The 11,928-nt window shown below is 48.2% G+C and overlaps 7 protein-coding genes across 8 annotated transcripts; 3 read left to right on the top strand and 4 right to left on the bottom strand.

Annotated features, from left to right (window-relative positions):
• Positions 1-36: 36 nt before the first annotated feature.
• E1B28_001191 (uncharacterized protein) lies at positions 37-1,145 on the top strand (the record flags this gene model as incomplete). The annotated part of the gene is made up of 4 exons (XM_043147099.1): positions 37-334; positions 389-413; positions 466-608; positions 668-1,145. The coding sequence occupies exons 1-4, from the start codon at positions 63-65 to the stop codon at positions 1,143-1,145; spliced, it is 918 nt and encodes a 305-aa protein (XP_043015804.1). The 5' UTR covers positions 37-62.
• On the bottom strand, positions 1,063-2,781 carry KAE1 (putative tRNA threonylcarbamoyladenosine biosynthesis protein kae1). Of its 2 annotated transcripts, none has more exons than XM_043147097.1 (8): positions 2,652-2,781; positions 2,330-2,584; positions 2,176-2,277; positions 1,897-2,116; positions 1,556-1,831; positions 1,432-1,507; positions 1,279-1,377; positions 1,063-1,227 (listed from the first exon to the last, which is right to left on the bottom strand). In XM_043147097.1, the coding sequence occupies exons 1-6, from the start codon at positions 2,692-2,694 to the stop codon at positions 1,504-1,506; spliced, it is 900 nt and encodes a 299-aa protein (XP_043015802.1). In that variant the 5' UTR covers positions 2,695-2,781; the 3' UTR covers positions 1,063-1,227; positions 1,279-1,377; positions 1,432-1,503. The 2 variants fall into 2 exon arrangements, with proteins under 2 accessions (XP_043015802.1, XP_043015803.1); XM_043147098.1 differs by having other exon boundaries at positions 1,563-1,831.
• A 6-nt stretch (positions 2,782-2,787) lies between these two features.
• Positions 2,788-4,071, top strand: E1B28_001189 (uncharacterized protein). The gene is made up of 6 exons (XM_043147096.1): positions 2,788-2,959; positions 3,012-3,081; positions 3,164-3,181; positions 3,234-3,273; positions 3,328-3,451; positions 3,504-4,071. The coding sequence occupies exons 1-6, from the start codon at positions 2,838-2,840 to the stop codon at positions 3,760-3,762; spliced, it is 633 nt and encodes a 210-aa protein (XP_043015801.1). The 5' UTR covers positions 2,788-2,837; the 3' UTR covers positions 3,763-4,071.
• Positions 4,072-4,645: 574 nt separating this feature from the next.
• E1B28_001188 (uncharacterized protein) lies at positions 4,646-6,535 on the bottom strand. Its single transcript, XM_043147095.1, has 4 exons — positions 6,259-6,535; positions 5,695-6,204; positions 5,425-5,641; positions 4,646-5,369 (listed from the first exon to the last, which is right to left on the bottom strand). The coding sequence occupies exons 1-4, from the start codon at positions 6,526-6,528 to the stop codon at positions 4,819-4,821; spliced, it is 1,548 nt and encodes a 515-aa protein (XP_043015800.1). The 5' UTR covers positions 6,529-6,535; the 3' UTR covers positions 4,646-4,818.
• A 403-nt stretch (positions 6,536-6,938) lies between these two features.
• Positions 6,939-9,080, bottom strand: E1B28_001187 (uncharacterized protein; the record flags this gene model as incomplete). The annotated part of the gene is made up of 5 exons (XM_043147094.1): positions 6,939-8,320; positions 8,367-8,652; positions 8,712-8,876; positions 8,923-8,962; positions 9,016-9,080. 5 exons carry the CDS (start codon positions 9,078-9,080, stop codon positions 6,939-6,941), a joined length of 1,938 nt encoding a protein of 645 aa, XP_043015799.1.
• A 189-nt stretch (positions 9,081-9,269) lies between these two features.
• On the bottom strand, positions 9,270-10,045 carry E1B28_001186 (uncharacterized protein; the record flags this gene model as incomplete). Its single annotated transcript, XM_043147093.1, has 5 exons — positions 9,270-9,335; positions 9,386-9,414; positions 9,472-9,553; positions 9,613-9,855; positions 9,908-10,045. 5 exons carry the CDS (start codon positions 10,043-10,045, stop codon positions 9,270-9,272), a joined length of 558 nt encoding a protein of 185 aa, XP_043015798.1.
• A 202-nt stretch (positions 10,046-10,247) lies between these two features.
• On the top strand, positions 10,248-11,856 carry E1B28_001185 (uncharacterized protein; the record flags this gene model as incomplete). Its single annotated transcript, XM_043147092.1, has 6 exons — positions 10,248-10,278; positions 10,329-10,471; positions 10,527-10,589; positions 10,645-11,324; positions 11,375-11,537; positions 11,590-11,856. The coding sequence occupies 6 exons, from the start codon at positions 10,248-10,250 to the stop codon at positions 11,854-11,856; spliced, it is 1,347 nt and encodes a 448-aa protein (XP_043015797.1).
• Between the last annotated feature and the right edge of the window lie 72 nt (positions 11,857-11,928).

Below are 11,928 nucleotides of genomic sequence, written 5' to 3'. Positions count from 1 at the left end.
CACCGGACCGGGACTCCCCATCGATTTGGACTGACCAAGGACTGACAGATAGATATTGCACCATGCCTCAACGTATTCGAGCCGCATATGTGACATTGCTGACGAAAATTGACTATTTGGCTGGGGTTCTTGTCCTTCATCAATCGCTCGAGGCTGTCGCATCTAGGTATCCCCTCGTGGTAATGGTGACTCCCACCGTTACTGAAGAAGTTCGCAAAATTCTTCTCAAGCAAGGGATCAAACTGTTCGATGTCGAACATCTCATACCCAAAGAAAGCCGTCATACGCTCGCTGCGATTGACGCTCGGTTTAGCGACACATGGACCAAGCTGAGGTATTCACCATCACGTCTTGGCTTGGAGATGGTACTGACACTCGGTTCTTCCAGGGTATTCGGACTCGATGAGTTTGAGGTACTTTTCACTTGCATTTTCAGTATGCTCCCATACTCAAAAGAATAACAAGAGGGTCGTACTACTTGACGCGGATATGATCGTCATGAAGAATATGGACGAGCTGATGGATTTACCCTTAAAAGATGACGAAATCGCGGCCGCTCACGTCTGCGCCTGCAATCCGAGAAAGTTCCAGCATTATCCTGAGGACTGGTAAGTTCTCTCCCATACAGGTACTCCAAATTCATGTGGAGATTGAAACCCATGTATAGGATTCCCGAAAATTGCGCACACACCAGTGTGCAGCATCCATTGGCTCCTCCTCCATCTTGGTTACCTATATGTCCACGACCTTACGGTCAACTCAACTCGGGGACTGTAGTGCTGAATCCCTCACGTGCTTTGGCACACAAAGTTATCGACTACTTGAATACCACCGACATTAGCAGCTTCGCTTTCCCCGATCAGGACCTTCTTTCTGCACTCTTCAAAGGAAAATGGAAGGCCCTCAGTTGGTATTATAACGCACTCAAGACTTTGAGGGTACTCCATCCGCAAGAGTGGGATGATAATGAAGTCCGTTGCCTCCATTACATCCTCCCAGAGAAGCCTTGGAAAACGAGAGACTTACCGGCCGACGATCCGTATCGTGGATTGAACTCTTTGTGGTGGGTTAGGTTCGAGGAAATGGTCAGAAGTTTGGATGCGAAGGATAAAGAATTGGTGATCTCCACAGTTGTGGCGCTCTGAGTATAACGGCCTTCCTATCTATACATTGTTCGCCTTGTAAGATTACGCTCTCCAGGCAATGTGCACTTGGTCCGTACGGAACCTAAATAAGTATCGATCAGTTTCAAACATGATAGATAGATAGAAAACATACCGTTGTGTGCAAGTGGTCTTGACTAAGGGAGTTCTGAAACCCATTCGATAGCTCAGCAAACCTGCCTGAGCTATCATTATGCCGTTGTCAATACAGAACCTACCACATTTAGTTTGATGTTAATTCTGAAAGGAAGTTCAAACTCGACCCTACCTCTCATCCGTAGCAAAAACCTGACCCCCTCGCTCTTGGGCCATCACATCCATCATTTCCTGTAATCGTTCATTACCTGATTATATGTTTAATGTATGCCATCAGTGTAAATGGACCAGCTCACAACGTACAACCGACTCCCCCGACGATGAGCACCTCCTTACTTCCTATGTGTGCCATGGCGCGCTCCGTAATCTCGACGAGCATAGCGAATACAGTCTCCTGCAAAGAGAAGCAAAGATCGGCAGGTGTGATGACATTTTCAACCTCCAAGTCCGCTAGAATGGGGTTTGGACGAAATGCTTTGTCGTATGTGTAGGCTTCAACGCAGCTCAGGATACCAGACAGACTAATATCCATTCCCTTGGTAGCGTAAGGGAGGGGGAGGAGTCTCTTGCCTCTAAGGAAGAAGGAGAGAAGTCAATTCAACTCAATGATGGTACGTAGTTGGTTGCACATACATACTTCTTAGCTTCTTGCTCGATATTATAGCCTGGACTTGGGTCATTCGGAAGCCCTATCACGCGGGCAAAACGATCCAGGCAGTTTCCTACCGCGATGTCCAACGTCTCGCCAAAAATTCGATAACATTGCCTCGAATATGCAATGACTTGGGTGTTTCCGCCCGACACATACAAGACGACTGGATTCTGAGCGCCAGTAATTTCTCTACCCATTTCGATATCTACGGAAGATGGTCTTGAGGCCCTGTCCTCGTCCAGACATCAAAAACAAAAGACTTACGTCCGACACAATGATTGACACCAACCAGAGGCTTGTCAAACAATAAGGATAGCGTGCGTGCAACCAGTGCCACAGACTGCAAGGGAGCTCCCATACCGGGACCTGCAAGGCCAATTTCAGTCACCTCCCGTAGGAATCCAAGCACGCAGAGAACCTTTGGTAAAACATATACAATCCAGGTCATGCATAGATACATCAGCCTGGTCAAGGCAGTCTTCGATCACTTTCATCGCCCATTCTCGATGATGTGTTGCCGTATCCTTCGGCTGAAATCCTTCTCCAGGAGGTGTTATGTATGTATGTCTGACGTTTGACAAAACCGAACTAGAGCCGTCTCCAGCGTGTTTGATGATTCCTGCACCCAGCTTGTTCGCGGAACCTTCGAGCCCGAGAGCGAGGTATGGTCGATCTGTATTTGTAGTGTAACATCTAAATTGGCCTTAATTTATCCCGTCATAGATATTGCGAACAAGTACCTGAGTTTTTGAGTGGAGATGATTTGCGTAGTTTTCCGGGCATGGCGACTAGAATGAGCAAATGGGAGTCGAGAAAAAGTAAGTATTTGCGGAGCTCCGAGTCGTGGTGAGTGACTGCACGCTACACCAGGCTACATGTACACCCAATTAGCGTGAGCTTGAGATTTCACACCCATCCTACAGCCTATGGAGGACGCACCAATACCTTCCCTTTCCACTGGAGCTATTGGCTCTCGCTTTGTTTCTCAGGACGAGATTCAAACTGCAAGGGCAAGACGTGAAGAACAGTGGAAAGCTGCCTACGCACGGTAGGTCGACCTGCATTTCGACTCAAATTTATTGTAGAACGATGCCCTTTAGACTAGGTCAAGAACCACCTCCACAGCAGACTGATACTTCTACTTCTTACGATGGAAGAAGCTTAGCAGAAGTGAGTGTACATCTGTTGATTCTCGACCATCTGCATTAACTCGCTGTTTTCTATCTGGCCCTTTGGTGTTGACGCTCTCTAGAAACTGGCTGCAAACCGGGTATGAAAATGTTGATTTGATGGGTAGAAACTTTCAGCGAATAACCTTCTAGCAAGCGAAACAAGAAGAATGGGAAGAAAAGACAAAATTAGGTGCACACAAATCGTTCCACGTCCGTTCATACCTCTGAACCCTTTTTAAAATAGCCAATCAGTTTCGTGCGTTGGAAGAGGACGAAATCATGTTTTTAGACTCGGTCCGCGAGAAACAAGAACAAGAAGAGCGCCAGAGAAAGGAACGGGATGGAGAGGAAGTGAAAGGTTTCAAAGAGTATGGTCTCTCAATGTTCGATACATGGTGGTACTCACAAAACGGTTGATAGGGCTGTGGCAGCAAGAACAAGTGCCTCTAATCCATTGCCTACTACGACTGCCAAAGAACACCCAAGTAAAACAGGTCATCCGAAAAAGGACGCAAAAAAATCTCTCAAGGGCGTCGCGATAAAGAAGAAACCAGCCATTACGAAATCTTCAGCTCTCAAAGCCACCACGACGGCGAACTCTGAACGGAAAATGCGACTACATGGCTCGGACATCATCGAGGAACCTACAACTAAAAGGCGTCGGATATCTGAGTCATAGTTACAACTGTTTGAGGCAGGATTGCTCTGACCGTGGTGGCATCACGGATAGTTGATAGCCATTCAAGCAGGCACTTCATCTGAGTTGGACGAGGTTGGATAGAGAATTTGAAGAGCGTGCTGATCAACGGGGGTTGTCGCCACGGACTACTGGATATCGCTGCGGCAGAGGCAGTCTTTGTGTACATCTTTGTAAATCGCACGTATTGCGGTCTGCCCAAACGAGATGTTGTGAGGCGGACCGGCTGGTTTCATGTACGTTTCAATAGGGCATATCTGCAACGCAATCTCAACGAATTCTGGAATACTCTCATGTTATAGTGCACATGCGTCTCCCGGTGTTCTATGGGGCAACTTGAAGCTGAATTATGACTTATTGGAAATGTAGTTGCAGATTCCTTATCTATTTTCGTATTCCGTTGTGCGATGTGTACACCCTCAGGCGTATAGTTTCCTGTTGCTTAATCTCTAGTAATATCTACGCAGTTCAAGAGAGACTGGCAGAATGATAGTGATGACGATTGTGCCAGGTTTCCTCTACTAAGCAGCAATTAGGGGAGCATCATGCAGCAGCTGGTTTCTCAATGATTTCTTGCAAATTTTTTCAAGTTGGATCTACTGTCATATACATACAAGGGGTCCAATGAAGGATTTGATTTCCTAATAACAATAATAATGATATAATCTCTAGAGCTATTCGAGCAATCTTCATTCCAGAGGACCAAACACCTCCATCACCTCCATCACCGTCAGGGCATGTTCAGTTCAGTTCTCATAGGTATATAACACCGTAAGCGGGCCAGTGCTAAAACCTAGGCCGGTTACCGACCCTTCTGCTTCTGTGACGATGACAACTAAACAAGGGACACGATAATTTCACTACTCACGAAATGACGTTCTTATTTATTCCACTGGCATACTACATATATCAGGATTGGAGATACTATGCGGATGTATCGCGAGAGTGTGCTGTGGGCACTGGGAACTACTCTAAGCCGACATAGTGGTTGGTGTCGCCAGTGTGGATATTTTTCTTGTTGCATGCTTATTGCGTTGGTTAGCGCCTCGTGAAGGGGCTCGGAGTCGGTGTCCATCTTACTCTGCTCATATCCTTTTCTTCTGATTTCCTTGTGTCCCAACCAGCAGCTTTCTCCATCGCCTCTGCGCGTCTTGCAGTCAGGTTCCCCATTGTAGAACGGTTGAGGAGCCGTTTCGCGGCGGGGGTGAGACTTCTTGCCGATTCAGCCCGTCGAGGTGTTAAAGGAGGTCCCATGTCTCCCTTTCGGCCAGAAAAAGGCTTCCCTGGGGTCCCTAGACCAAGACCCAGTAGTCCGGCCTTGGCTCTCAAACTTTTTGACGCCATGCTCGATAATCGATGCGACAACGCTTCGCGAGATGATGGCTCAGATATACGGAAAGGCGTACTAGGTGGCGGCATATCCATATCTTTGGCTGGATCATCAGATCGGGAAAGTATCCGTGGGGTTGCATTTAATGTTCCCCAAGTCATGAGCTGTTTGACAGCGGCGGGGCCAAGTTCAGATGGCGTAGGCGATGGTAGAGCAGGTAGAAATGAGAATTCATTGATCGTCGGTGAACGTGGGTGATCTGAAAGTGTTCTCAATTCAACATGTTTTCGAGCCAGATAAGTATAATGACATACAGGGTGTTCCCTGAATAGCAGCGTCAATCCTACTCCTTGTTGGACTGGGAGGGGAGGATAATGACTGTGAGCGATTCACAGAATCATCTTGTTCTGGCAGACGTGTACTTGAATAGTGGATGGTTCTTTCTTCACCCTTGGGTACAATATCCACGCGAGAGTTTTCATGATAAGGGCAGCTGTCCGCGTCCGGTGAGAACATAAGAGAATTCCGTGCCTATGGTAGGAGTTATGTGCGTTATCGAACTTTGAAGACTTGTGAACACGTACCTTGAAATGCCACCCATCAACGCCGGCAGGTCGTTTATCTTTCTTCAAAGCCATCACATCAACCTGCTCATCTCCTTCATTTGACGTGTTGAGGACTAATTCCTGCCCTGTGTTTTGACCATCTTCACGCTCCCCGTCACCCTCGACGTCTTCCTCTTTCTCTTCGTCCTTCTTATCCATAAGAAGACCAAAGGGCTTCGGTGCTTCTATAACAAGTTTTTCTCTCACACCAGCCGCTTGAGGGGCCTCAATAAGCATTCTCTCCCTCGCTTCAATCATCCTTCCTCTCTGCTCTTCCACCCGCTTTTGTGCCTCCCAAGCCCAAGCCCATTTCTCCCTTCGCTGCCGATTCTCCTCATCCAATATCTGCGTAAAGCTCGAGTTATCTTCTGACGTGTACCGTGCTTGGAACCCATCTAGGCCAAGACTATCGTCATACCGTGCCCTTTTCATTGGCGGCTCCTCACCGCCACGAAGGGGTGTGTCGGAGGGTCCAGCTGCGTAAGGAGTCTGCGAAGGAGTTTGTAAGACTCGGTGGCGAACAGAAGGTACCGGCGTGCTGACTATTTGTTCTAATCGTCGAACTGAAGCGTTTATAAGGTGAGGGTCTCTGGAGCGAAGGGCATCGAGGTATTCGTTTGTGGCATCGAGATGAACGAGGGATGGGAAAAAGTCGCGAGCAATGATGTGCGAGAGTGCGGCGGTATATTCATCTTCTTCCAGAACAACTTGTTGATTGAGAGATCGCTCTGTAATTGAACTCGCGGGTGTTCCAGCGGTAGCCATGGTTCTTGGAATCAAGGAGGAAGTGCTCACGTGCATGGTGCCATTCATTGCAATCTCAGGGTAAGCAGAATGGCATCATCAGACACTCATTAGTTACATTCAATGAAATAGCTAAAAGCACATTTACAACTAGTGGCATACGAGAGGAGGTATCGAGAATATGGGTAACAGCTTGACTCTTGTAGTCGATTAGAGAAAACCCATCTAGCTATAATTAACATCATTGAAGCTGGACCCAACAAACAACGCCGTAGATCGTGGCAGAGAAGGCAAGGTCGGATCGTGAGGAAATGGAAAGAGGAAATCAATGAATGAGTGTGGTCAGTAAGAGTTGGTTTGCCCAAACAAATTCTGTAAGATAAAAATCTGTAATAAGTCAAGATGGTGTAGATGAATGAACAGCTCATATAACCGATCAAATGAAGACAAAGGAATAGAAAACGTAGTACAAATCACCTTCATGGCCCAGCTGAACTGCCTGACCTTGGTCTAGAAGTATTACCCTCGCCATCTCCACAACTCCGCTTACGAGAAGCACCACTACTTGGACGACCAATCCTACTTTGGGCCAGAAGAGAAGATGAAGATGAGGGGGCAAGCTTCGACGAGTTTCGAATGGTCACATTCTCATGGCCAGGAGGTAATTTCGGTAAAGCTTTGTCTGGCGATGGGGACCGACCAAACGGCGGCATAGTAGTGGGCCGGTCGCGGTTATTCTTGTTCATCGCCATGGTACTAGTGCTAGATCCCAACGATGAACGTTTTGGCTGTGAGAGATAGGAAGTCAGACCTGGTCCGGTGGAACGCTTTGCGACATGCAAACTGCTTGAGGGCAAGGGCAGTAATGTTGGTGTTGCCGGACGTGAAGCGGGTGTTGGAATGGAACTAGTGGTGGTCGTACTTCCGCCGGAGAGCCGTGATTGAGGTCGCCGTAAGCCTGTACCGACAGTACTTCGATACAGTGAAGACTTGGAGGATTCGGGAGTAGGGGAGGAGGAACTGGAAGCAGTCGATGTCGATGTTCGAGAAGCGCCTGAGCGTGACGATCGTCTATCTCTAGGCGGAGAAGGCGAGTCCTCCATGATGAGAACCCAACCCGACGAATCTCCCGTATCCTTTTTACTCGCCTCACCATCTGTACTTCGCTTTGAGTCACTACTCCATCTAGAGGATTGCTTTTCGATACTTGATCCGGCGAGTATAGATTTATTGGAGGGACTTTGTGTGGGAGAAAGGGCAGACGGCGGTATACTAGATACAGAGCGGTTTGTCATGCTTCCCAGTCGAAGCCTTGGAACACGGGTATGAATCTTCTGTTCCAAGTTCCTCACTCGAGCACGCATTTCCGACACCATCTGCACACCTTTACTTCTCGAAGTGGCAGTGCTCGTAGTTGAGCTATTGCTTACAGTTGATGCATTGCGAGCGAAAACAGGCCGGTGGGTAGGAGTCACGGGTGAACGAGGTGACGAAGAATATAAAGAAGGTAGAGTACTCGACCGAGGAATACCGGAGCCATTTGGAGGTGTAGCGATGGACCTCCCTGGTTGGAAACCTGCGCGTTGGAGAAGGGCCGACTGCCCGTTACTGCGGGGCGTGGTCACGGTCGTGTGTTTGCGTGGGGTGAGATCCTGTTCCTCAATTGAAGAAGATTCGCCTCTTTCCAGGTTATCAGGCTCTGATTGATGTAAGTCAGAGGGTTCTGGGGTGTTGAGAAGGTCATCGTCAGAGGGCATGGAGGATATGTGAGGAAGCGACTGTGAGTTAAGAGATGTTTCTGAAGAGTTGGAGGCACGCGAAACGAGCTGATCTTTGAGTATGGATATCTCCGCATTCGCATCTGAAGGAGGTGAGAGCAGTCCGAGAAGGGATTAAGAAATGCCTACCTCGTAACTCGTCTTTAAATCGCTGGCACTGTTCCTCTACGCTTGCTTTATCTAGCAATTCATGTTCCAAAAGAATCTTCTCTTCCAACGCACGCGAGTACTTCGCTTCTACGTCTGCCAGACTGGAGGATACGGCACGTTCTGTCCTTTCCAAATCGTCATTCCCCATTTCAAGTTCTCGGAATTGCACTTTAAGTTTCTGGTGTTCTTGTCTTAATTGATCAAGTTCGCGTTGAAGGGATGTGGTCGTGCTGTTGTGTGTGGTCTGAAGGGACATGAACTTGGACTAAAGCGAACAAGTGCTGATGAATATTACAGAACAGCGCAGTAACGGTGCGTACGCACCTTCCACTCCTCTTTCTCGGTTTCCGCTTTTGCAACCTTGACCTTTAAATCTTGCTGCGCTTTCTCAGTCCGTTGCAACTCATTTTCTAGTTCTGCCTCCAACTCTTTGCTGGCTGTGTGAAACTCGTCGAGCTCGGCTCGGGTCTCTGCTAGCATTTCAGCAACCTGGAATCTTCTTAGTAGTATGATGTAATATTTCGAAGGCGCATACCTCTTCATATTTCGCTCGCCAGTCTGTCGACGACGAATAACTGCAAGACGTGAGCAGGTTATTTCAGTAACACTCCAACACTTTCAACCGTACCTCAAATCGTCGAAGGACATCCTATCCTTTCTAAGGATATCTGTGGGAGAAAGAATGGCGGTCATGAAGGAATCGAGGGGACAGAGTGAGATAAGCCTGAGGAACTTAGGCCAAAGAAACCCGTTTGAAACTGGTAACCGTCCAAGTTGGGATCATTCACGATATTTCCAATTATGCTCAGTTGGGATTACATAACAATAACAAAGGACCACAGCCACAAGTTCTACCAAGTCCACAATTGTTCTCGATGGGGTTCATAGACCTTCAGGTTTAGCACATTTGCGTTTCTCGATATTACCGGTCTTGGGACACCGCATTTCCTGCCCAATGCCTGGTGAGTCCATGCAAAGCCAACCCACCGACCACTTACCTGCCATGAAACTGGTTCCATCGTTGCACCTGTTGAAACGCGAGTATGAATCCAATATCAGGATGGCCACGAAGAAAATCTTTTACCAGCTTCACTTGTCGCAAAAATCACTCCAAGGTCGTTTCGTGCCGTCGTAACGAAGTAACTTCGTGCATCTCCCAGAGAAATCTAATCAAGTTCATGTTTGAGTTCAGGGAGCAATGTCGATTCAAGCGATAACTTCATACAACAAGACCACGGACTACATCTCCTCCCCTGAAGCAAGCTCCAATTTTGACTTTGTCTTTTTCTGTCGCTCTGACATCTTGCGAACGAATAACGCCAGTGAATTCTTCTCCGGGTGGTAATGGAACTCCATCGACAACTGATATTGACAGCAGTGCTTGCGATGGGGATAATCGTGTGATCGAGCCGAGCACAATAGAGTTGGGAGAGGGTGGGTGAGGTCGTACACGCGAAATAGTCAGCGTCTATGAAAGGTTCCTTGGTTCGCTGAGAATGACAAGGAATGGTTCGACTGACAGATCCTTGGTAGGTCGTAATACCCACCAGACTTGCCCTTGCTTGCGAATCCTTCGTATATATTCCAGTTCCAAGTTTAGGTGTGGGACCTTTGGGCAGAGGAATGGGTTGACCAGGAAGTAGAGTGTCCGACATCATTCTATAGCGATAGATACTTTCTGACAAGACAGTGGGAAAAATATATGAACCGTGGCGCAGAGTTACGCGAAACCGTACGAGTCGGGTGGACGTTCAGTCCAAGGGAAAGTTCGGATTGCACCTGTTTGTTCAGCACAAAAGTTCCTTCCACTGGGGTCCCGGACACCAGACACGACCACGACCTTCCCTCTCCTTCGTCAGTATGACCTCCGTTGCCCGCATTTTTTCGCGTCGTATGTCTTTGGTGATGATTTCTCCTTACATTCTCTCACTATTGCTACAGGCTTCCACCTTTCCGCGCGCAGGCATGCGCTCTCACAATTTAACATGCCTGCCATGAGTCCTACAATGACGGAAGGTGGAATAGCTTCCTGGAAAAAGAAAGAGGGTGAAAGTTTCTCTGCAGGCGATGTTCTTCTGGAAATCGTACGTTGACCCGATCGTTCCTCTCTCGCTTTCTGATCTAACGTTATTGCTGCAGGAAACTGACAAGGCGACCATCGACGTGGAAGCTCAGGACGATGGGATAATGGCCAAAATTATCGTGTGTACATTCTTGTGCTTGTTGTGCGACTGTGGACTCATATCCATGAATTCAGGTGCCTGACGGAACGAAAAATGTTAAGATTGGTCAAACCATTGCGATCGTCGGAGAGGAGGGGGATGACCTTTCGGCAGCTGCTGATATGGCGTCTAACGCCTCGTCTCAGCCCTCACAGGCAGACTCAAAACCCAAGGAAAAGGTTGACACACCTAAGCCGCAACCGGAGGCTCCGAAATCCCAACCTCCGCAGCAATTCAAGGAAGATTCTAAGCCAGACTTGCCGATAGGTGACCGTATTTTCGCGTCGCCCATCGCAAAGAAGATTGCCCTCGAACGTGGTATTCCTTTGAACAAGGTCAAAGGTTCAGGCCCAAACGGACGCATCATTCGCGAAGACGTCGAGAAATACCAGTCCACTGCTAGTGCAACTTCTGCTGCCTCCCAGCCTGCAACTGCACCCACTGCCGATTACATCGACACCCCCGTTTCCAGTATGAGAAAGACCATTGGGTCCCGTTTAACGCAGTCGAAGCAGGAAGTCCCGCACTATTATGTCACTGTCGACATTAATATGGACAAGATCCTCAAGCTTCGGGAGGTGTTTAACAAAACACTCGCGGAAAAGAACCCCAGCGCAAAACTTAGTGTGAACGACTTCATCCTTAAGGCTGTTGGATGTGCATTGGCCGACGTGCCGGAGGCTAACTCTGCCTGGTTAGGCGAAGTCATCAGGACGTGCGTGACCCCTTTTCAGGTCTACTTTGCAACTCACCATCAGGAAATAGCTACAAGAAGGCCGACATATCTGTAGCGGTCGCGACACCTACCGGTCTAATAACTCCCATCGTGAAAGACGTCGGTTCGAAAGGTTTGGCTACAATCTCCGCTGAGACCAAGGCTCTTGCGAAGAAAGCACGCGACGGCAAACTGTCACCCTCTGAGTATCAAGTAAGCCTTTGCGTTCTTACCAGTCGTAAAAGCTGAACATGGGTCCTTACAGGGCGGTACTTTCACGATCTCTAACCTTGGCATGTATGGTGTCGACCACTTCACCGCTATCATCAACCCGCCTCAGTCCTGTATCCTGGCCGTCGGTTCTACCGAGCCCAAGATGGTACCTGCTAATAACGAACGCGGTTTCGAGTTCGTGCGATCCATGAAAGTTACAATGAGCTCTGACCATCGGACTGTGGACGGTGCCGTCGCTGCCAGATGGTTGTCTGCTTTCCAGGGCTACATGGAGAATCCTTTAACATTCATGCTATGAATATTAGTACCATCGCGCATAGATTTAATTGGGTTTACTTACGCTCCGTAGATATACATGCGACATCCGCTT

This window comes from Marasmius oreades, chromosome 1 (genome assembly GCF_018924745.1).
Source record: "Marasmius oreades isolate 03SP1 chromosome 1, whole genome shotgun sequence".
Classification (NCBI taxonomy): Eukaryota; Fungi; Basidiomycota; class Agaricomycetes; order Agaricales; family Marasmiaceae; genus Marasmius; species Marasmius oreades.
This window is presented reverse-complemented; position numbering and strand designations above follow the sequence as displayed.

Coding starts and splice junctions, on each gene's coding strand:
- E1B28_001188 (XM_043147095.1), bottom strand. CDS start 6,528: ATGAATGGCACCATGCACGTGAGCACTTCCTCCTTGATTCCAAGAACC. Junction 5,642..5,694: donor TTGATGGGTGGCATTTCAAG/GTACGTGTTCAC, acceptor CTCCTACCATAG/GCACGGAATTCTCTTATGTT. Junction 5,370..5,424: donor TGCTATTCAGGGAACACCCT/GTATGTCATTAT, acceptor GAACACTTTCAG/ATCACCCACGTTCACCGACG.
- E1B28_001189 (XM_043147096.1), top strand. CDS start 2,838: ATGGAGGACGCACCAATACCTTCCCTTTCCACTGGAGCTATTGGCTCT. Junction 2,960..3,011: donor TGGAAAGCTGCCTACGCACG/GTAGGTCGACCT, acceptor GATGCCCTTTAG/ACTAGGTCAAGAACCACCTC. Junction 3,274..3,327: donor GGAAGAAAAGACAAAATTAG/GTGCACACAAAT, acceptor TTTTTAAAATAG/CCAATCAGTTTCGTGCGTTG.
- KAE1 (XM_043147098.1), bottom strand. CDS start 2,694: ATGCCCGGAAAACTACGCAAATCATCTCCACTCAAAAACTCAG. Junction 2,117..2,175: donor TGTCAATCATTGTGTCGGAC/GTAAGTCTTTTG, acceptor CATCTTCCGTAG/ATATCGAAATGGGTAGAGAA. Junction 1,228..1,278: donor AAGACCACTTGCACACAACG/GTATGTTTTCTA, acceptor ATACTTATTTAG/GTTCCGTACGGACCAAGTGC.